The 23,385-nt window shown below is 37.8% G+C and overlaps 2 protein-coding genes across 5 annotated transcripts in view; both read right to left on the bottom strand.

Moving 5' to 3' along the window:
* apbb2a (amyloid beta (A4) precursor protein-binding, family B, member 2a) overlaps nt 1-9,485 on the bottom strand; it is a 32,776-nt gene extending 23,291 nt beyond the window's left edge. Inside the window, exons 1-8 of one of the 3 annotated variants that reach the window (XM_084430068.1) lie at nt 9,311-9,485; nt 6,412-7,221; nt 5,262-5,473; nt 4,271-4,389; nt 3,723-3,851; nt 3,032-3,165; nt 2,881-2,941; nt 850-984 (exon numbers count right to left, since the gene is read on the bottom strand). In XM_084430068.1, the coding sequence (XP_084286194.1) occupies nt 850-984; nt 2,881-2,941; nt 3,032-3,165; nt 3,723-3,851; nt 4,271-4,389; nt 5,262-5,473; nt 6,412-7,205 (1,584 nt within the window). In that variant the 5' untranslated portion in view covers nt 7,206-7,221; nt 9,311-9,485. The remainder of the gene's footprint in view (nt 1-849; nt 985-2,880; nt 2,942-3,031; nt 3,166-3,722; nt 3,852-4,270; nt 4,390-5,261; nt 5,474-6,411; nt 7,222-9,310) is intronic. The other 2 variants (XM_084430069.1, XM_084430070.1) reach the window with 2 other exon arrangements.
* A 1,998-nt stretch (nt 9,486-11,483) lies between these two features.
* The window catches only part of dele1 (DAP3 binding cell death enhancer 1), a 13,216-nt gene continuing 1,314 nt past the window's right edge, over nt 11,484-23,385 (bottom strand). Inside the window, exons 2-13 of one of the 2 annotated variants that reach the window (XM_084430074.1) lie at nt 23,204-23,268; nt 23,054-23,109; nt 22,825-22,921; nt 22,253-22,385; nt 21,807-21,995; nt 21,687-21,721; nt 19,327-19,408; nt 19,102-19,244; nt 18,319-18,480; nt 14,819-14,911; nt 14,572-14,725; nt 11,484-12,842 (exon numbers count right to left, since the gene is read on the bottom strand). In XM_084430074.1, coding sequence (XP_084286200.1) covers nt 12,610-12,842; nt 14,572-14,725; nt 14,819-14,911; nt 18,319-18,480; nt 19,102-19,244; nt 19,327-19,408; nt 21,687-21,721; nt 21,807-21,995; nt 22,253-22,385; nt 22,825-22,921; nt 23,054-23,109; nt 23,204-23,268 — 1,442 coding nt within the window. In that variant the 3' untranslated portion in view covers nt 11,484-12,609. Of the gene's footprint in view, nt 12,843-14,571; nt 14,726-14,818; nt 14,912-18,318; nt 18,481-19,101; nt 19,245-19,326; nt 19,409-21,686; nt 21,722-21,806; nt 21,996-22,252; nt 22,386-22,824; nt 22,922-23,053; nt 23,110-23,147; nt 23,269-23,385 lie in introns of both variants that reach the window. The other variant, XM_084430073.1, reaches the window with a different exon arrangement.

The raw sequence follows: 23,385 nt of genomic DNA, 5'->3' as shown, positions 1-23,385 counted from the left end.
ATGCATTTAATCTCACTTTATTGTCTGACCTTCGATGATTCAGTAAAACCATAAGCAAAAATGACTATAGATTTTTTTTTTTTTTTTTTATTGGTAAAGTAAGTGTTAAACTTTTTTCTCCTGCATCCTATTCTTCCGTTATCCAGAATAACAGCAGCTGAAAGGTTTGTTTAAGCGGCGCCCCCTAATGTACAGGAGTCAATCTGCATTTCCTTCAGCCTGAGGCTTATTATTTCACTTTTGGTGTGAAAGGGTCTTTACATTTGCCCAAAAATATAACTTTTTTGTTATAAAAAAACAAGCCAAGCCCAGGTGGAAAAAAAGTAACGCAAAAGTAACATAACGCATTACTTTTCTTTAAAAGTAACAAAGCAATTAGTTACTTTTTAAGGGAGTAACGCAATATTGTAATGCATTACTTTTCTTTAAAAGTAACTAAGTATCGCAATTAGTTACTTTTTAAGGGATTAACGCAATATTGTAATGCATTACTTTTCTTTAAAAGTAACTAAGTATCGCAATTAGTTACTTTTTAAGGGAGTAACGCAATATTGTAATGCATTACTTTTCTTTAAAAGTAACTAAGTATCGCAATTAGTTACTTTTTAATGGAGTAACAATATTGTAATGCAGTACTTTTCATTAAAAGTAACTAAGATCGCAATTAGTTACTTTTTAAGGGATTAACACAATATTGTAATGCATTACTTTTCTTTAAAAGTAACTAAGTATCGCAATTAGTTGCTTTTTAATGGAGTAACGCAATATTGTAATGCATTACTTTTTCAAAGTAACTTTCCCCAACACTGCGTGTGAGTATGAGTGAGATCAGACGTGAACCCGTCTCACCCTCGTCCGGTCGCTGTCTGTCTCTCTGCGTCGCTGTAGTTGCTGAATACAGTCGCTGACCATCGAGCCGCTCTTCCCACACATCAGATCTGCCTCCCGAACCTCCAACCAGCCCAGATACTGGACCCAGAACACCTGCAACAGCAGACAGCACACTGGACCTCAACTCCTGTCTTAAAGGGATAGTTCACCCAAAAATGAAAATGTGTATATGACATTCTTCTTTCAGACTTTCACTTTTATGATGGATAGATGTACTTTTATGATGGATAGATGTACTTTTATGATGGATAGATGTACTTTTATGATGATAGATGCACTTTTATGACGGATGGATGTACTTTTATGATGGATAGATGTACTTTTATGATGGACGGATGCACTTTTATGATGGATAGATGCACTTTTATGATGGATAGATGTACTTTTATGATGGATAGATGTACTTTTATGATGGATAGATGCACTTTTATGACGGAGAGATGAACTTTTATGATGGATAGATGCACTTTTATGATGGATAGATGCACTTTTATGATGGACGGATGCACTTTTATGATGGATAGATGCACTTTTATGATGATAGATGCACTTTTATGATGGACGGATGCACTTTTATGATGGATAGATGCACTTTTATGATGGATAGAAGCACTTTTATGATGGACGGATGCACTTTTATGATGGATAGATGCACTTTTATGATGGACGGATGCACTTTTATGATGGATAGATGCACTTTTATGACGGATAGATGCACTTTTATGGACTTCAAAACAGAAACAGCCATTCACTTGCATTATAAAGCTAATTTTCCTTTTTGGGAGAACTCTCACTTTAACCCTATAAATCCTATTGATCTGATCAACCTCATTTATTCTTTTTTTTAATGAAGTTAAAGTAGGATAAATGGACAAACGTGTTCATAATATTAAGAAAAGATCTCAAATATAACAATCTTGTATATTAGACATCAGCTGTTTCTCATTGAACCTAAAGATGATGTCATTCTTCTGTTCCCACAATGCATTGCATCAAACTCCTGCTCAGGAGTAGTTCCAGGCAGCGCCACACGGCGTCACTGTTGATAAATATCACTGTTTATGATGCTAGTTTTATCCTTTAACATCTTTCCATAATATCTGGTCAGAATATAATCATTTGGTGATTTCAAACAAGAGAGTTATAGTTAAATCCTTCATAAATCCTTCATGAAATTCATCTATATGCTCTTTTTGTGGATATGAAAAGGAACCTATTCAGGTCTTAAATACTTTCTTTCTTTTTTGAATGATTTAAATTAAATCAGAGAAGAAATTGTCCTGTTTCTGTTACGTCACACCGACTCTTGGGCAATGCTGTTGTCATTTTGTGCTTGCCGGGCAAATTTCATATCCATAAATCCAAAATGATAACTTCTAAACCTAATGTTTCCCTATTTTGTTCTTAGATAAATGTGATGATTCCCCACTTAAATGACAGAGAAACAAACAAACATTAAAACAGGATTTAACTAAGATTACCAAGACCATTTATATTATTATTATTATTATTATTTATTTTAGATTTTTTACTTGTGATGTCTGTGATTTTGTCATCCCTCATCATTATTAATATTATTTATTTTATATTGTTTTTTATTTTTATTTCTGGTGTCTATGTTATTTTGTCTGTCATCCCTCGTTGTTATTATTATTATCATTATCATTATTTATTTATTTATTTTGTGGTGTCTGTTATTTCATGTCATTCCTCGTTATTATAATTATTATTTTTTATTTTTTACTTGTGATGTCTGTGTGATTTCATCTCATCCCTCATCATTATTCTTTATTTTATATAGTTTTTTATTTTAATTTTTATTTGTGATGTCTGTGATTTTGTGCCATCCCTCATCACCGTTTAAAGCCCATATTTTGGTGCTCATTCTTCTTGTTACAAGTTGTGTTAATATTTACAATTAGAGAAAACCTGTGTATGATCTGCAGAGTGATTAACACCTGTTGAAGTGCAGTTTATCAGCAGAATTACCTGAGTCTCCGGGTCATTGATGGGAATGATGGTGTCTGCAGGGGCTGATGGGACTTTAGCTCTGAGGAGGATATAGATCAGCATGAAGCTTCTGTCCTGTGACTATAATAACAATATATATCTCCCCTGATTTACAGGTGAGGAGCTTCACCTGTGGTTGATGAAGCTGTACGGGCCGCCGTGAGCTCCTAAACTCTCTCGGTTCATCTGTCGCTCTCTCTCGCGCTCCTCCTGTCGTTCGCGCTCGCGGCGCTTCTCTCGGGAGTCGCATGTCTCCGTCAGGTCCTGTGAAGAACGATAGAAAAGCTGCATAAAGTCTCAAATCTCAGAAAACATTTGCTTGCCTTCCATAGCATATATATATATATACAGTAGTCAACATTTGAAGTGGATCAAAAAACTACATACGGACTATATTACATATGCATTATATTTTACCTTAACTTGTTCGTTATGAAAACAAGTTATGAAAGCCACTGTTTAAATGTTTATATTTCAAAAAATTAATTGGAGTAGAAACATAACCATGTCATTAGAAGGTTATTATTTTAACATTATTATAAAAAAAACTGCCATATGTGCAACTTAAATGTTTGTACACAAAACAGTTTTAAGCTTTAATATTTGTACCGACTCACAGGGTTCCCTGTGTCGTTGAAAGCATAAACGCCCTGATATACTTGTGACGTCATTTTGATCAAATTCAGGCTAATATGAAGTTCGTTTTGAGTTTGTTTTTGGGAGTTCGAAACTTTCTGGAAAAGTTTGCTCCGGCTGGTAAACGCCTCTGAACTCTCATTGGTCTGTGGTGATGATGCTTTGTGTTTATTTCACGTGTTTACCAGGTAGTTGTTGTTGAGGAAACTGGCGGCGCGTCCCATCGCCTCGTAACACAGCGAGGAAGAGGAGGGTGACGAGGCGGATGAAGGAACGGGCTCCACAGAGCTGTCCGACACAATACTGCTGGGCCGCTACACACACGCATGCACGCACGAACGCACGCACACACACACACACACACACACACACACAAGCACATACACAAATGCACACACACACGCACACACGCACACACACACACACACAAGCACAAATAAACAAATCAAGTCCCGGCCGACATAATTTTTTTAGTCAAGAAGCCGTTTCACTCAGATATACGTCACAATAGGGAAGAAAAGATGGTTGCAATTTACATATCATGCTGACTTTAAAAAAAAAAATGTCAATAAGAAACATCATCACATGCAGGAAAACTGTGGTAAGAGCAGAAGAGCTTTCATTATTCTGAAACTTTATATCTGTGGTTATTGCCTCATTAAGATTGCTGTATTCCTCATTTGTAAGTCACTTTGGATCAAATTGTCAGCCAAACGACTGTGAATGTGTGTACCTCAGTCTGTGCTTTAGAGCAGGGCACAGGAAGACACGCCCCCTTCACTCGTGGCTCCGCCTCCAGGTCAGGCTGAGCTCGCCAAAAACACTCCTTCAGCTGAGGCTCTTCCCAAACACCTACAAAACCACATAATCACAGAGAAAACACATATTCCACATGATAATCACAATAATTCACAGTTTTTACTGTACTTTTGATCAGTGTTAGGTGTAACGCATTACAACAAGTAACTTAAAAGTTACGTAATCAGGTTACTTTTCAAGTAACTAGTAATGTAACACATTACTTTTAAATTTGCAACAAAATATCTGAGTTACTTTTTCAAATAAGTAACGCAAGTTACTTTGTTTTCCCATTTATTGACTGACAGTTGAGAGAAATTGTGAGTAAATTGATTGTTATTGTAGTTCTAGACTAAATGTGAGCATTTACAGATTCAGAATTCCTCAAAATGAATAAAATCAGTGAAACGCAAAATCTGAATACTATGCAAACCTCCAATAATGTTAAACAAAATAAATATGTTTATGCATTTAATCTCACTTTATTGACCAATGTACTTGCTGATGATTCAGTTCAACTGAAAGGATTGTTTGAGCTGCGCCCTCTACTGTACACACATGAATTTGCATTTCCTTCAGCCTTATTATTTAAATTTTGGCCATAATATAGAACTTAAAATATAGAACATTTGCCCAAAAATAGAACTTTAAAAATGAAACAAGAAAAACAAGCACAGCCCAGGTGAGAAAAAGTAACGCAAAATGTGACGCATTACTTTTCTTTAAAAGTAACTAAGTAAGGCAAGTAGATACTTTTTAATGGAGTAACGCAATATTGTAACACATTACTTTTCTCTAAATGTAACTAAGTAAAGCAATTAGATACTTTTTAATGGAGTAACGCAATATTGTAACGCATTACTTTTCAAAGTAACTTTCCCCAACACTGCTTTTGATCAGCATGAGTGTAAATAAACGGAGGTCACCTGTTTCCGGAGGCGTTTCCACAGACGGACTCTCCTGTGATAGCGTCGTCCAGCTGGAATCTTCCTCCTCCTCGTCCTCCACCTGTTTCTCGGGTCGCGCCGGGCGTTCGTTCGACTCCTCGGCCTCGTCTTCTCTCAGCTCCAGGCGTAACGTGGACGGCGGGATCATTTGGACCTTTCCGCTCGGAGAAGCAACGTTCCCATCTCTAGGGCTGCACGATTATGACAAAAATGATAACTGTCGATTATTCCCTTGAAATTGTAATTGCGATTATTAACTACGATTATCATAATTTACATTGAATGATGTTTTGAAGAGCTTTATGCCATTGATTGAAGCGACTGCATGCCATTGTGTTATATCAAAGTACAAGCTGAAAACACTCTTCCAGAAAATAACTTGTTTTTGCTTTTCTATAGCATTAAGCCTCAAATGCCAAATATAATTTATTTATTTATTTAAAGAAACCAAACCAAAGTAAAAAAAAAACTTAAAGGTGCATTGTGTAATATTTAGGAGGATCTGTTGACAGAAATGCAATATCATAAACATAACTATGTTTTCAGTGGTGTATAAAGACCTTACATAATGAACTGTTATGTGTTTATTACATTAGAATGAGGCATTTCTCTCTACACACCGCGGGTCCGCTTACATCGACACGTTTCTACGGTGGCCCTGAGCGGACAAACGCGTTTCGTCACTATGTTGTTCCTCGTGTAAAGAAGATAGCTAAAGTCAGCGGATAAAACACTGACACAATGATGAACAGGTAACAATAATATTCGCAAAAACATTGTTTTACTGAATAATTAAGTAAACATAATTTCTTAATTTATCTTTGTAAAGAAACAAAGAAACATTGTAACCGGCTACTCTCTGCTGTCTCAGACGATGACATCACTTCCTGTCGGCCACCGTAACTTCTGTTGGTTGCAATTCGCAAACTCACCACTAGATGCAGCTAAAAATTACACACTGCACCTTTAAAATAACAAAAACACATAGGATCTATATCCTCCTCAGAGCTAAAGAACACAGAATAATGTAAGTAACTTTTTTTTGTAATTGCGCCTTTAAACGATTACATAATTGTGGCATCCGTAATTGTAATCGCGATTACAAACTCGATTAATTGTGCAGCCCTACCCGTCTCTGACGCGGCTCACGCGCTCGTTGTTCGGGCGGAGCACGTGCTCGTAAACGTCCGCCGGTTCTGGACTCTCCTCCTCTTCTTCTTCTTCGCTGGCCAGCAGGAGCAGGTGGTTCTGTGGGAGTGTGAGATGAACCTCCACATGGTTCTCTTTAGCCCAGGTTTGCGCCTCCAGCTTAGGCAGGAGGTGTTTCTCCTCAACATGCGTGTGTTTATTAGGACTGCTGGACGCCTCCTCCTCTCGATGGTATTCTAGAAAGCTCTTGGTCCTCCTTCTGAATGCTGGGTTCTTCTGGTTGTCCTTCCCCTCCAGCCAATCGCAGCTGCTCCTCAGGAGGTTCTTGTCGTTCTTGTTGAGGTCCAACTGCTCCTCTTTTAGCTGTAGGTTAGTGCCGTTCTTGGCCAGTTTGGGATTGGATGTGGAAAAGGAAAGCGAGGAGCAGTAGAGAGACGATGATGAGGCGGATTTGGTCGGGGCGGGTTTAAAGTGCACGGGGGCGTGGCTTTGGCTCAAAGGGGCGTGGCTTTGGCTCAAAGGGGAGGGGTTTTGGCTCAAACCCATTGCGTTCTGAATATTCGTCAACGCGTATTTTTGACGACTCTTCGAAGAGCCTTGCGCTTCCTTGGAAACCGCGACCACGCCTTCCTTTATGGTGTCGCAGCTCAGCTGCTGGTTGAGGGAGGAGCGTAAATTGAGTGAGGTGGGCGGAGTCAACAACGGGCTGCTGTGATTGGTCGATTCTACAGTCGATGCGCTGCGCCTGAGGGGAGGCTTCTGCAGTGACATCATTGCAACGATAAATCGGCTGTGAAGAGTGAGAACGTTAGTTAATTAGCTTCATTAATTCCTGTCACTAAAAACTTTAATTTAACTCTTTAACTTTCTTCTGTTAATCGGCCATGTTTCATGTGTCATTGTGTGTTTGTGTGACTCTTAGGCCCGATCACCTTTACATGAACTGCACAGTCAGCACAGCGTCTCAAATTATACGGCAACAAACACACACAAATACACACAAACACACACATATACACGCAAACACACGGGCTGTGACGGACTGGGGTGGAAAATGTGTTTGCTGCAGATCTTCACTGAAGATCAGTGTGATTATACAGCAATGTTTAGCACAACAGCCCACATACAACACACACACACACACACACACACACACACACACACAGTGTGTCAGTCTCGACATGCGTGACTGTTTTTCTGTGCATCAGCCAAAAGCTGTTGTTTTGACTGATCTCAACAGTGATAATATTCAAAATGTTATTTTTTGTTATTGTCTTCATTAATAACTCATAAAGTTATTCAAGAAGACAAGTGGATATTAAATTCATAAGGATCAAGCTATTTTATATATATATATATATATATTATATATATAATTTAGATTTTTCCCTTTTACACATCTTGGACAATCCAAATAGTTTATATTTGCATATGCAATCAAATATTAAATAAAATATAACAGCAAAAATACAAAACTCAATAATTGTACAGTAAAGTATTGCATGATATAGCCAATAAATATGCTTGGAATTATTATTATTTTGACCAAAAACACTTTAATTATAACCCTATATATGCAATAAAAAATAAAAACTGAAATTGGATATACAGTAACAGCAAAAATGCAAGACTCAGTAACTCTTACTATATTATGCAATACTGTTCTATACTAATAAAGTATCTATATAACATATAGATATAACATGCTAAACTTAAAAAATGTATTATTTTTTTCTAAACTTAAGTAAAATAATGTATGCTAACTCTTATTGTAATCCAATATACAGTAAATTGAAATAGGACATTAAGGCAAAAAATGCAAGACTCTACTAGTATAATACAGTATTGCATTATTGATTTATAATCATACAACTATTTAATTATAATCCTATATGCAATAAAATTGGATATGCAACATCGCAAAAAGGTCATAAAATGCAAGACTCAATAACTCTATAGTACAGTATAGTATTGCATAACAACATAGTAAAATACTCTCGGAACAGAATTTACAAACTTTAATTATAATCCTATATGCAATTCAATTAAAAATAGGATATAACAGCACAAATGCAAGACTCAATCACTTTCCTACAGTACAGAAACGATTGAATATTCTAACTCTGGTTATAATCAAATATGCAAGTAAAATTGAAATCTGATATTACAGGAATCACTCAGTGTCTCTTACTATATTATGCAATACTGTACTATACTAGTGAAGTCTCTTGGATCATTCATAAAACTCTTTGATTATAATCCTGTATGCAATCAAATTTAAGGCACTAGTAACTGCTAATTTTGATTATAATCCTCAATGCAATACAATGCAAAATAGAACATAACAGCAAAAATGCAAGTGTAATACAGTATTGCATTGCACATAGGATTATATCTCTTTAATTTTAATCATTTAGCCATAGAATTGGAAATGCAACATCGTCTTAAAAGTGAATATTTGAGAAGTTTGACCAAATCCAGCGATGACATCATGATGTAGTGCATGCACAGAAGTTGCTGTTTGATCATGACAGATCGGCCCAAAACATTCGCTGCAAATAATGACGCACATCAGAACTTGCACAAACACACAGTCTGCAACAAATGCTCCATGCAGCATCTTCATCATCATCATCATCATCAACTCACACGATCATAATGTACACATATATTCCCACATGACACATGATGTCAGTGAGAAGTGTCAAGTCACGCTCTCATAACGCGCATCCTGTGCATGACAAACTCAATTCAATCCTCAATTCTATAAAGTTGCTGCAACGAAGATGCATTGGATCAATCGGTATAATCAAGATTCAGCGCGCGCGTGTGTGTGTGTGTATGAACATGACGTCATCTGTTAGGAGACAGTCACTTACCAGCACCGGGTGTTCGCGAGTGTTTCAGCTGTTCTCTCTCTGGAGATGCTGATGCGGAGACGCGAGGTGACGCCCGCTTTTAAAGTCCAGAGACGCCCGCAACGCGAGACCTCTCCGCACCTCGCACAGGATGCGCTGCTCTCTGCGCATGCGCTCCGTGGACGCGCGCGCCGACCAATCCGAGCGCTGAGCGCAAGCCGCCACATGAATATTAATCAGGTCGTGCTCGAAACGTAACTTAATATTCATGAGACAAGTAGCGTGTAAAATTGATTCCTTTTTCAAACATTCATAATGAAAAATTGGATCTGAACTTAAAACATTCTTAAACAACAACCCTCATATATGCATTTAATATCATTTTTATATTACTATTGATATTTAACTCGCTTAAAATACAGTAACCACAGTTTCTGACATTCAACAGTTATTACGGTTTTCTCCAGAGCGGCTATATAGATAAATTAACTAAATTAATAACTTTTTTACAACAAAAATGAACCATCACTGCACTTCCTTAAGCTGGACTGTGACGCTGTTTTCTTCTAGAAACAAACTTTGTTGCATTATCCTCCTGTTATCTCTGTAAAGCTGCTGTGAAACACTCTGTGTTGTAAAAAGCGCTATATAAACACCTTCCATTGTTTAAAGTAGTAAACAAATGTATAATAAAATGTATAGTACTTCAAATTGGTACATTTTTGTAAGAGAGTATCAGTCAGACACAAAAACAGTGTAAAAAAAGAAGTCTTTATTTCTATTAAGTGCTTTAGGATGAAGTTTTTTTCAATAAATCAATCAAAGTGCTGAACAGATCAAGTCAAACCTACAATATCAGGTTATGATATTTGATGCTTGTGACAAAATGCTGTTGGCTTGTATTTGTGTATAATCTAATTAAGGCACATATCTTAATTCAATCTTTGGCACATGCAATTTATTTAGTAGAAAAATGGTGCTAATGGTGTAAATCTCTTGATAATTAATAATAATTCTGCTTCTGGATGAATATGTGGCCTTACGGTTTTAGTGTAATAATGTAAACAATGTGTTCAACTCTTCTGAAAAACACAGAAAACAGGAAAGGCAAGAAAAAGAAAAAGCACCATGTGACCTTCTCAAGGCAGTCTGACAACAGATCACACACTAATAATACAGAGAAAGCTTATCCTTGCTCATCACGTTCTACACGCTCAGTAAAAACCCTCATTCAGTCACAGTTTCACTGTATTATATGGAAGCTTGTTTACGCCACGAAATAAAAACAAAGGTAATTCAGTCTTTCTTTCACAATATCGCTTGTTTGCATCTCACAATTCTGCTTATTGTTATTATGAGTTTATATCTCGCAATTCTGACTATTTTCCTCAAAATTCTAAATTTATATCTCACAATTTACATAGAAAAATCTGACTATTTTCCTCAAAATTCTGAGTTTATATCTCTTAATTTATCTCACAATTCTAAATATTTTCCTCAAAATTCTAAATTTATATCATAAAATATATCTAACAATTCTGAATATTTTTCTCAAAATTCTGAGTTTATATCTCATAATTCATATCTCGCAATTTTGACTTTTTATCAAAATTCTGAGGTCATATCTCATAATTCGGACTATTTTCCTCAAAATCCTGAGTTTATATCTCATAATTCATATCTCGCAATTTTGACTTTTTTCTTAAATTTCTTAGTTTATATCTCATAATTCATATCTCGCAATTTTGACTTTCTCAAAATTCTGAGGTTATATCTCATAATTCTGACTATTTTTCTCAAAATTCGGAGTTTATATCTCATAATTCATATCTCGCAATTTTGACTTTCTCAAAATTCTGAGGTTATATCTCATAATTCTGACTATTTTTCTCAAAATTCGGAGTTTATATCTCATAATTCATATCTCGCAATTTTTACTTTTTCTTAAAATTCTGAGTTTATATCTCATTCTGACTATTTTCCTCAAAATCCTGAGTTTATATCTCATAATTCATATCTCGCAATTTTGACTTTTTTCTTAAATTTCTTAGTTTATATCTCATAATTCATATCTCGCAATTTTGACTTTCTCAAAATTCTGAGGTTATATCTCATAATTCTGACTATTTTTCTCAAAATTCAGAGTTTATATCTCATAATTCATATCTCGCAATTTTTACTTTTTCTTAAAATTCTGAGTTTATATCTCATTCTGACTATTTTCCTCAAAATCCTGAGTTTATATCTCATAATTCATATCTCGCAATTCTGACAATTTTTTTAAATGTATATCTTATATCTTTATATCTTGCAATTCTGATATTTTTCCTCAAAAGTTAAAATCAGTTTTTTCCCCAAAATATTTAGCCAGAATTGTGAGATAAGTCGTCACAATTACCTGTTTTATATCTTTGTTCCGTGGCAGAAACAAGCTCTTACAGCATTCACACACACTCTTCATAATCAAACACACAAATATATACAAAACCAAACCCATTATAGAGAGATTCCCACTCCCACAGAGGCAGAAAAAAAGCTATCACATCTCATAGATAAATCAACCAATCACAGAGCTCTGAACTCAGCAGCTCTACTCTGATTGGCCGAGAACATTCATGTGTCAGATCTGATCCTCGCTCAGGTAGTTTCCATCATAACCTGTGCAGTGTGTGTGCGTTTCTAACAGCTACATGTACAGCGTATGCTTTTTATTGTACAGTCAAACCAAAAGTTATTCAGACACCAGATATATATATATATATTTTTTTTTTACTAGTGTGTGCAGGACACTATAGTTCATTAATGTAAGTGAGGAGAGCAGAATAAAGTCTGTGACAAACACATTATACCCCAAAAAATCTTCATACAGTGGATAAGTCAAATTTACAAAAATTTGGGACTAAAATGATTGGGACACTTTGAGCTGATCATGTTTTGCTGAAGTGTGTTTTGTCTTTAATTGCTAATGCTCTTTTTACACACAGACTGAACACAATGAAGCATTGCTTGGTGATTGGTTGAGCTAAACTGGTATTATCTAATTGTGTAGTTAAATTTAACAGCTGACAGATATTCAACATAATTCATGTGTGAGACAGTCTAACAGAAGGACGGACAAAACCAGTCAAATATCAACTGAGTTCTGCTCATATTTCATTACCGTTTTCTAAACTATAGAGAATAAACTGTGCTAATGTGAGAAATGTTGACGGTGTCGGAATAAATTTAGGTTTGACTGTATAGTACATCTAAATCATTTTGACCAGCGGACCATTAAAAATCAATATCTGCTGATAGATGAACATGAATTCCTCATCAAGTTATCGCACTCCTAGCGTCCAAACCTTGCTCTCCGCACCGAGCATCTGAAGAGTGACTGACGACAGTGAACTCAGACTTCCTGTACTCCAGGAATGAGGAAGTGGCTGTGATTGACAGGCAGATCGATGCTGTGGGCGGGGCTTCTCATCGCTGGTCTCTTGAGGAACGATGGCGTTCAGATTCAGTTGACCAATCACAGAGAAGCACGGCGCAGATCGGATCGAGCGCAAGACTAGAGAGAGAGAGAGAGAGAAATCGTATCGTTACAAAACTTGGTATGCGTCTTCGATAGGGTTGGGAATCGAAATCAATTCCAATTCAGGAATCGGATACTTGTTATCAAATTAAAATTTGGATTCCTCTTATCGATTCCTTTGTGAGCATTTCAATATGACTTTGAAGAGCGAGAGACTCTGTTTTCTGTGTTCATGTGTATCAGTGTAATAGATCCGTGCAGCTCTTAAAGGGACAGCAGCCTAATATTCCTGCTGCCATCTCTATTATAACACTAATCAAACAAAGAGAAATTTCACTCGTTCTTGACTGAATAATACCCAACCAGTCTTCAAAACAACGCCCTGAAGGTACTCAAAATGTTTTGGGACTGCGCCATCTTGTGGTAAAAATTTATAACGAAATTTAAAAAAAAATGCGTATAGCTTTGTGTCTTAGTCAGCCAAACTTCCTGTTAATCTTTTTTAAAAACGGCTTTTTCTAACTCCTCCTAGACCGTTTTTGCCGATTTTCACCAAATTTGATTTCATTTTATGCCGGCAAAAAGTTATGGATTTAATATCAATAGATTTACCGCATCAACAAATTTGATGTCATGATGCCAAACCGCATCTGAGGCTGCATCTCTGGAAAGATTTGATTTTTTTGACACTGAACTTGGTCTGTGGCCACCCAACTCTGACCAAACCAGATCAATCTGGTGTCAGCGACCACCTATTGGTCAAAAGTAATAAGCAATTATGTCACATTACAAGTGCTTGTATTTTTAGGTTTTCAACCATTTAGCTTAAAATCAGTCTTTCTTGCAGCTGGTCTGATGCACGCTTACTTGCAGCTATATTTATTATTATAAAATAGTATATTATTGTATATGTATATTATATATTTAGAACAGTGTTATTTCAGCATTGTTTTTATTGTAGTTTTTATTCATATTATTGTCATATGTTTACATTTTGGTTTTAGTAAAAAAAAATGTCGTTTTGTTATTTGTCATTTTGTCCTTTTTTTTGCATTACTATTTAGGTATTTTAGTTCCGTTTTAGTTTTTATTTATTCCCAGTTAGTAATTTTAGAGCTTCAACTTAAGCCAAACAAAAATTAGAATACTGCATGGGAACTTACTGAAATAATAATGAATCTAATACTGTATGTATATTTTATTTCAGCTTTATTTCAATTTACAAAAATATTTTTCAGTAGCATTTTTTAATTTACAATAATAACCTTGATTTAGAGTCACAATTCAACCAATAATATTACATCCAGACAGACCCTTAATTCATATGTGACCCTGGATCACTAAACCAGTCACATGTCGCACGGGTATATACAATACATTGTATGGGTCAAAATTATCGTTTTTCTTTTATGCCAAAAATCATTAGGATATTAAGTAAAGATCATGTTCCATTAAGCTATTTTGCAAATTTCCTACCGTAAATATATATAAAAATTATTTTTTTGAGTGAATGCAGCACCATTGCCAACATAAATGGACGATTTTCTCAATATTTCGATTTTTTTGCACCCTCAGATTCCAGATTTTCAATAGTTGTATCTCGGCCAAATATTGTCCTATCCTAACAAACCAACAAAAAAAAGGTTATTTATTTGGCTTTCAGATGATGTATAAATCAAAAATTGACCCTAGTGACTGGTTTTGTGGTCCAGGGTCACATATATAATAGAAATATGTGTTTTTATCTCAGTCGGCGTGTTCTCACCCTCTCTGCTGTGTTTGTCTCTCAGGACGTCTTTGGCCTGCTGGTTTCCTCGGGCTTCTGCCTGTTGATACAGCTTGACTGCAGTTTGGACACACGGAGACACGCCGAAACCCTTCTCGTAACACTGAGCCAGACACACCAGAGCACCGCTGTCCTTCACACACACACACGTGACAAACACAATAAAGCTCTTTATTCATAAAAAGCACATCATTAGTATAGAGTATGTAGACGAGAGGTGTGTTACCCCTTGCTCAGCGGCCATCCTGAAATAATGAACGGACTGTTTCTCATCCCACTCCGAACCCTGAGACAACACGACACCCAGATACACCTGAGCCTGGAGACAGAGACACACACACTGTGTTTAAGGGACGGTAGGGTATTTATCTGTTGCTGTGTGGTTGCTAAAGTGTTCTGTGTGCTTGCATACTAGTCTAAATCAAAAGAACCCACCTTCAAGACATTAAAAAAACAAAACAACTACAAACCATTTTGGGACATTCGGACCTGTCAAACACTTATGAGAAATCAGTGGGGTAAGTTGCATGTGTCAGTGGCCCCCGTATGGAGGTCCTTGGGGCCCCAATCGTCACAGAAATATGCTGAGAGGGCTAGGCTGTTAGATATGATAAAATATATATTTTTATTTCTTATACATCTCAATTCCTTACATAGATCTCTATGGGGCGTGTGCCTGTAAAGGCCTCGTCTAGTAATTACTTTCCCAGGGGCTAACAGGCTCAGGAAGCATCTAGAGCCGGGAAACTCGGGGGCCCGATTTGAGGGCCCTTGACGGTCCCCTGTACCAAATTTCGAGGCCCTGCGTCTTTTTGACCCCTATATTTCAGACGTCCCGCTTGCAACTTATTCAATGGACATGTCACAGGCGGATCATGGATGACCAGCTCTTTTTGGGCCAATCATGTTTAAACAAGGTCAAAGTGACACGGTACTCAGTCTAGACATTGTCCCATGGGCCCCGTGACATGACAAATGTCAATTGTGAGACATTCGGCCCTGTCTTGAGTGTTGTCCACAAAAAACCTATGGAAATCAATGGGATAAGTTGCATGTGTCAGTGGCCCACGTTTGGCCCCTGGAGGTCCTTGGGGCCCCAAACTGCACAAAAAAGTTGCATCACAGGGCCCTTGACGATATACCAAGAGGTCTAGGCTGAAAGATGCGCTAAAATATTTTGTTATTTTTCATAAATCTCTCTCTGTCTTACATAGGTCTATATGGAGCATGTGCCTGTAAAGGCCTCGTGATGTAGTTACTTTCCCAGGGGCCAATAGGCTCAGGAAGCATCTAGAGCGGCAAAGCTTGGGGGCCCGATTCTGGACTCTTGACGGTCGACTGTGCCAAATTTCGAGGCTTTGCATCCTTTTGACCCCTGTATTTCGGACGTCCCAGTTTCTCTCTGTCTTGCATAGATCTCTATGGGAGCGCGTGCCTGTAAAGGCCTCATGCTCTACTTACTTTCCAAGGGGCCAATAGACTCAGGAAGCATCTAGAGCCTGGGACCCTTGACAGTCAACTGTGCCAAATTTCGAGGCCCTGCAACCTTTTGACCCCTGTATTTAGGATGTCCCAGTTTCTCTCTGTCTTGCATAGATCTCTATGGGGGCGCGTGACTGTAAAGGCCTAATGCTTTACTTACTTTCCAAGGGGCCAATAGACTCAGGAAGCATCTAGAGCCGGGAAACTTGGGGGCCCGATTCTGGGACTCTTGACGGTCGACTGTGCCAAATTTCGAGGCTTTGCATCCTTTTGAACCCTGTATTTCGGACGTCTCAGTTTCTCTCTGTCCTGCATAGATCTCTATGGGGGCGTGTGCCTGTAAAGGCCTCATGCTCTACTTACTTTCCTAGGGGCCAATAGGCTCAGGAAGCATCTAGAACCGGGAAACTTGGGGGCCGATTCGGGGACCCTTGAAATTTCGAGGCCCTGCAACCTTTTGACCCCTGTATTTCGGACATCCCACTTTCTCTTTATTCAATGGACATGTCACGGGCGGATCTCGGACGAGTGTCTTATTTTGGGCCAATCATGTATTAAACAAGGTCAGAGGGACACAAAACTATGGACACTGTCCTAGTGGCCCCGTGACGTAACAAATGTCAATTTTGGGATATTCGGTCCTGCCTCAATGGGATAAGTTGCACGTGTCACTCGCTCATGTTCGGCCCCTGGACATCATATAAAGAGGACGAGTCTCTAGAACGAAGGGGACATTTTTCTAGAGTGTTCTGCTAAAATCTCTCAAAAAGGCCTCTCGCTCTCATAGCCAGACAGACCCTCTTAATGGTCAAATTGAACTGATATGAGGATCAAGATTTTCTGCTGAAAAACATACTTTGGAAGGATCTAGAACCAGTCTGAGAATATACGTGATAATGTACACTACCAAGATTTTCAATGTTTTTAAAAGAAGTCTCTTCTGCTCACCAGGGCTGCATTTACAGTATTTGATTAAAAATATGAGAGAAAAAAAAAACTGTAATATTGTTAGATATTACGACAATTTTTAAATAAATGCTGTTCTTTTGAACTTTCTATTCATCAAAGAATCCTGAAAAAAAAATTACACAACTGTTTTCAACATTGATAAGTGTTTTTTGAGCATCAAATCATCATATTAGAGTGATTTGTGAAGGATCATGTGACACTGAAGACTGGAGTAATGATGCTGAAAATTCAGCTTTGATCACAGGAATAAATTACACTTTACTGTATATTCACATAGAAAACTGATTTACATCGGAATAATATTTCACAATATTACTGTTTTTGTTGTATTTTTAATCAAATAAATGCAGCCTTGGTGAGCAGAAGAGTGTTATTTTAAAAACATTAAAAATCTTGCCGATCAAAAACTTTTGACTGGTAGTGTAGATAAGACTTGTGACATTAAACTGTGTACAATCGGCTGTACCTCAGTGAGTCCGGCATCTGTCCATCATAAAAGTGCATCTATCCATCATAAAAGTCCATCTATCCATCATAAAAGTGCATCTATCCATCATAAAAGTGCATCTGTCCATCATAAAAGTGCATCTATCCATATAAAAGTCCATCTATCCATCATAAAAGTGCATCTGTCCATCATAAAAGTGCATCTATCCATATAAAAGTCCATCTATCCATCATAAAAGTGCATCTATCCATCATAAAAGTCCATCTATCCATCATAAAAGTGCAACATAAATGGCCATTCACTGTCATTATAAAGCTTGGAAGAGCCAGAACATGTTTTAATTAGGGCTGTCAAAAGATTAATCGCGATTAATCGCATCCAAAATAAAAGTTTGTGTTTACATAATATATGTGTGTGTACTGTGTATAATTATTTTGTATATATCAATACACACACATGCATGTATATATTTAAGAAATATTTGCATACATATACTGTATATATTTATATATAATTTATATTATATATAAATATAATTTTTTTATATATAAATTACACATTTTTCTTAAATATATACAAGCATGTGTGTGTATTGATATATACAAAATAATTATACACAGTACACACACATATATTATGTAAACACAAACTTTTATTTTGGATGCGATTAATCGCGATTAATCTTTTGACAGCCCTAGTTTTAATATAACTCTGATTGTATTCGTCTGAAAGAAGAATGTCATACACACCTAGGATGAGTTGAGGGTGAGTAAATCATGGGCTAATTTTCATTTTTGGGTGAACTATCCCTTTAAGCAAAGCTGTACCTCCGTGAGTCCGGCGTCTGCCGCTGCGTAGAGGAACTTCAGCGCCGCTTCTGAGTCGGTCTCTGAGCTCTGCTGCCCTCTGCTGTTCAGGAGGAGTTTAGCACAGCGATACTGAGCCTGACGGTGGCCAGCGACTGCGGCGCGTCTGTAGTAAAGCACCGCCTGAGAGACCACAGTCATGTGTGAGTAAACACGGAAGAGACCATCTAAACATTCACAGTTCCAGTTCACATGGATACTAATACATTTCTGTATTATGAAATTTTAAGGCTAGAAAAGTAATTTGTTGAGGTCAATTTGAAAAGAAAGACTACACCCCTGCGCACATATTCAAACGCGCATATCTATAGACTAAACACGTGATATGCAAGTGCACGCCGTCAGCGTATTCGTGTTTTTGAAGCTTACACTGAGATGATAACGATTTTCTAAAGTTTTCAACACTTGCACGTTAAAACCTGTTTCAAAGTTTGTGTTCTCGAGCCTCCAAACACTGTTGTTGTGCGAATGAATGGCCAGAACACATTAAAACCTTTTTTAGTCTTCAGTTAGAACGGTGTTGTGTTAGCGGACCCTAAGTTAATAACTAATGATCTTTGCAACGGAAGTAAATCAATCAAAAACTAACTTTATCTGGACAATAACTTTATTCTAGATCTGCTGTAAAGCCTAAACAATCTCTGTTACTGTAATCTCCTGTTATCACTGTAAAGCTGAAAGCGCTATATAAATGAAGGAGACTTGACTTGACTAAAGGTGAGACACACACACACGTGTGTTTACCTTGCTGTGGTCTCGCCGTACTCCACGTCCTCTCTCGTAACAAACTCCCACGTTAAACTGAGCTTTGCTGTAGTCGTGTTGAGCCGAAGCCAGAAAACAGGAGAAGGCCGTCTCGTAATCCCCCGCTCTAGCGCTCTCCAGACCTGAAACACCACACCATGTTCAGATGTTCTCACAGCATCTTCTGACGGAGTGTGTGTGTGTGTGTGAGGTCGTCTTCATTACCGATGATGTTGAGGATTATGGGTACGCTGCTGTCCGCCACGCCTCTCAAATCCTGCGCTGCTTCATCGGGTGTTAGACGTTCCTGCAGGAAACATATAAAGGGTTGATCTAAAGCAAAACATGTTTAAAAGAGGCTATATGTGAGAATTTTCAGCTATTATAGCTTTTTATATAGCTGATGTGTCAACGAAACTTAAAAAACAAGACCTTCTCTGATTGACAAGACCTTGACCTAGGCTGTCTAAAGCCCTATTCGGACAGGACTAGTGTAACATGTAGAGGAGGGGTAGGGTAATAATTATCTGAGCTTCTCAGTGATGTTAGTCCCGTCCGAATGTGCATCTCAGTGATCATGACGGACAATGTCAGTAAAGACTACAGAGACTTTTACCTTCAGTGAAAAGGTCCGGAAAAATGACCTCAGGTGATGCTAATCCCGTGCGAATAGACCCGCTGTAAATATGAACGTAAATATTCCGTCATTTCCTGTTTGAAAGTAGATTTCCGCGTTTTTTCAAGTATGGAGACGCTTGATAAAGCATCAGTTGTGTTCTAGTCGCTGGAACGAGTCTGTGGCAAAACTCAAGTGTTTCACACACACCATTCAGATCAGAGAGAAGATCAACAGCACTTGTTAGAGGCACGAAACATCTTTTAGCGTTAGGTAAGTGTCTATTACCAACACAATCCAATCTGAAGTTAATTAATACATCGTTCGACCGGACAGAACTGTTTTATACATATAAATATACAGTACAGGTCAAAAGTTTGGAAACATTACTTTTTTTTATATTTTTGAAAGAAGTCTCTAATGCTTATCAAGGCTGCGTTTATTTGATCAAAAATACAGAAAAAAACAGTAATATTGTGAAATATTATTACAACTTAAAATATTCGTTTTCTATTTGAATATATTTTAAAAATGATTTATTCCTGTGATGCAAAGCTGAATTTTCAGCATCATTACTCCAGTCTTCAGTGTCACATGTGACATCCAGTCTATCACATGATCCTTTAGAAATCATTCTAATATTCTGATTTATTATGAGTGTTGGAAACAGTTCTGCTGCTTAATATAGCTGATGAATAAAAGGTTAAAAAGAACTGCATTTATTCAAAATAAAAAAATATTTTCTAATAATATAAATCTTCTTTACTATCACTTTGTATCAATTTAACACATCCTTGCTGAATAAAAGTATTGATTTATTTCAAAAAAAGAAAGAAAAAAAATTACTGACCCCAAATGACTGACCAGTAGAGTATATTGCTGTTACAGAAGATTTCTATTTTTTTTTTATTTGCTGCTTTTTTTTTTTTTTTTTTTACTTTTTATTCATCAAAGTACCCTAAAAAAGTATCACAGGTTATGAAAAAATATTAAGCAGCAGAACTGTTTCCAACTTTGATAATGAATCATCATATTAGAATGATTTCTAAAGGATCATGTGATAGACTGGAGTAATGATCCTGAAAATTCAGCTTTGATCACAGGAATAAATGATAATTTAAAGTATAATAAATTGAAAACCAATTATTTTAAATTGTAATAATATATCACAATATTACTTTTTTTTTTCTGTATTTTTGATCAAATAAATGCAGGCTTGATGAGCAGAAGAAACTTCTTTCAAAAACATAAAAAATAGTAATGTTTCCAAACTTTTGGCCTGTACTGTAGGTTATATGTGTTTGCGCACGTGATATCAGGAAGCAGCGTAACACACACATGACGACAGGAGTGACGGCGGTGTGTAAATCGAGTTACTCTCCCACTTCTGCTAGTGTTACTGAGATCTCTTATCCCGTGTGAATTGGCCATTAATATTACAGACGTCCTGTGTAATGTTACTCCATCTACCCTTGTAAAGTTAACCCCGTCCGAGTAGGGCTTAGGACTAAGTCATCAGGGTTTTTATGTGAAGGACTCGCACAGGACTGATTTTGTCGCTGGGAAACGGACGTCACGGTTCAGTGCACACAGTCAGTCACAGGAGATACACGCTCCAATCCAGAAAGGGGCGATCGGTAATGCAACACTGTTTGCTAATCGCCACAACAGGAAAAAGTGCAAAAGAAGAGGAGATGGTCTACGCACTAACCCAAAACAAGAGGTCAGATGGCACGCGAGAGCTAGCGTTAGCCTATACGCTGAGTTTCTGTGTGAGCTCCACAAACTTCATGGAAAGGAAACCGGGAACGGCAGAAAGCGGCGCGCTGGTCGAGTGTAGTTGAATCATTGAATCACATTCTATTGTGCACGAGCAGTAAGTTCCCTTAACGGCCACCGGTGTCGCTAATAACACGGGTTTCTGAATTCTACACACAGCCCCTGTAAACACACTGCTCTAAAATATTACCTCTGGATTTGCTGGTTCAGGAAAGAGAGTTTCCTCTGTAAGAGAATCAAGAATCAAGAGTCAGCTTCTAGTGCACTTCACTTCTTTATTATATGAGTGTGTGAGTGTGCTGGTACTGACCGCAGTGTGACGGGCCGCTCGCTGTCTCAGGGGTGTGTGTCGTCTGCAGGTCAGAGGTCAGATCCCCATCACTGCTGATGTCACTGTTGTCATGACTCCTGCTGTTGTCATCACTGGGCTCTGGAGTCTGCAGCGCCCCCCGCAGGCACCTCACCGTCACACCACCCGGCAAAACACTCTCACGCGACACTGTGTGTGTGTGTGTGTGTGTGTGTGTGTGTGTGTGTGTACAGTCAAACCAAACATGTATTCAGACACCTTCAACATTTCTCACATTATCACAGATTATTCACTATAGTTTAGAAAACGGTAATAAAATATGACAAGAACTCAGAGTTAAACTGTGTCAGAACAAATTAATCTTGATAATGTCAGATAACTTTGAGTTTGACTGTATATGTTTCTAATGTCAATGTTTTAGTGGTCAGAATGTGTGTGTGACTCACAGATGTCAATCAGGACTTTGTAGGAGCATTTCTGTACGAGTCCGACGTCTCTGATCCGGTTCTGATCCGCATGCGAGGAAAACCGGGAGTGAATCCTGCGACAGAGTTGCATGAAGAGAACGGCAGCGGCGCCCTGCAGAAACACACACACACACACACACACACATCACACACACATCACACACAGGAAGTTACGAACCGTCACTTTTTCAACAATTAATTGCATCCGAAATAAACGTTTGTGTTTGCATAATGTGTGTGTGTGTGTGCTGTGTATAATTATTTTGTATATATAAATACACACACAAGAAATATTTGCATGTATATATATCTATACATAACTTATATTAGATATAAATATAAATATTTTATATATAAATAACACATTTTTCTTAAATATATACATGCATGTGTGTGTATATACAAAATAATTATACACAGCACACACACATATATAATGTAAACACAAACATTTATTTCGGATGCGATTAATCGCTGCCCAGCAGTACTTTATACTTCTTGATTGTAAAGTGAACAGGTGTGTTCCTGTCCTCTGATTGGTTGATCCTCACCCAGCCCACGGCGTCCAGCGTGGAGTATCTCGGCAGGCCAGAGTAGCAGAACTCAGATGATCGTCTCTGTTTCTGATCATCTCGATCCCTCTGAGAACTGAGAGAGAGACAGAGCGTAAGTCGTTTGCAGGTTCATGTATGACATCACGGATCACGTGTGTCGTCCGCCAGTCAGGATGGAGGAGTTGATCACCTCGTCCTGAACGTGTGTGTGTGTGTGTGTGTGTACCTGCTGCTGTCAAAAGCGTGTCGTCCTCCACTGGTCAGGATGGAGGAGTTGATGACCTCGTCCTGAAGGTATGTGTGTGTGTGTGTGTGTGTACCTGCTGCTGTCAGAAGCGTGTCGTCCTCCACTGGTCAGGATTGAGGAGTTGATGACCTCGTCCTCCACATGATGACCCTGCGAGATCCTCAGGGAAGCGTTTCCATGGCAGCGGCTCAACACTGCGGTTCCAAAGCAAAGCACACACACACACACACACACACACACACACACACACACGTGAGTGTTTTATGAACCGACAAATGCAACATCTGCTGTGAAAGTGCACAGATTTCGAG

Source organism: Rutilus rutilus (genome assembly GCF_951802725.1).
Source record: "Rutilus rutilus genome assembly, chromosome: 14".
Lineage (NCBI taxonomy): Eukaryota > Metazoa > Chordata > Actinopteri > Cypriniformes > Leuciscidae > Rutilus > Rutilus rutilus.
The sequence above is the reverse complement of the archived record's forward strand: the minus strand, read 5'-3'. Positions and strand labels throughout refer to the sequence as shown.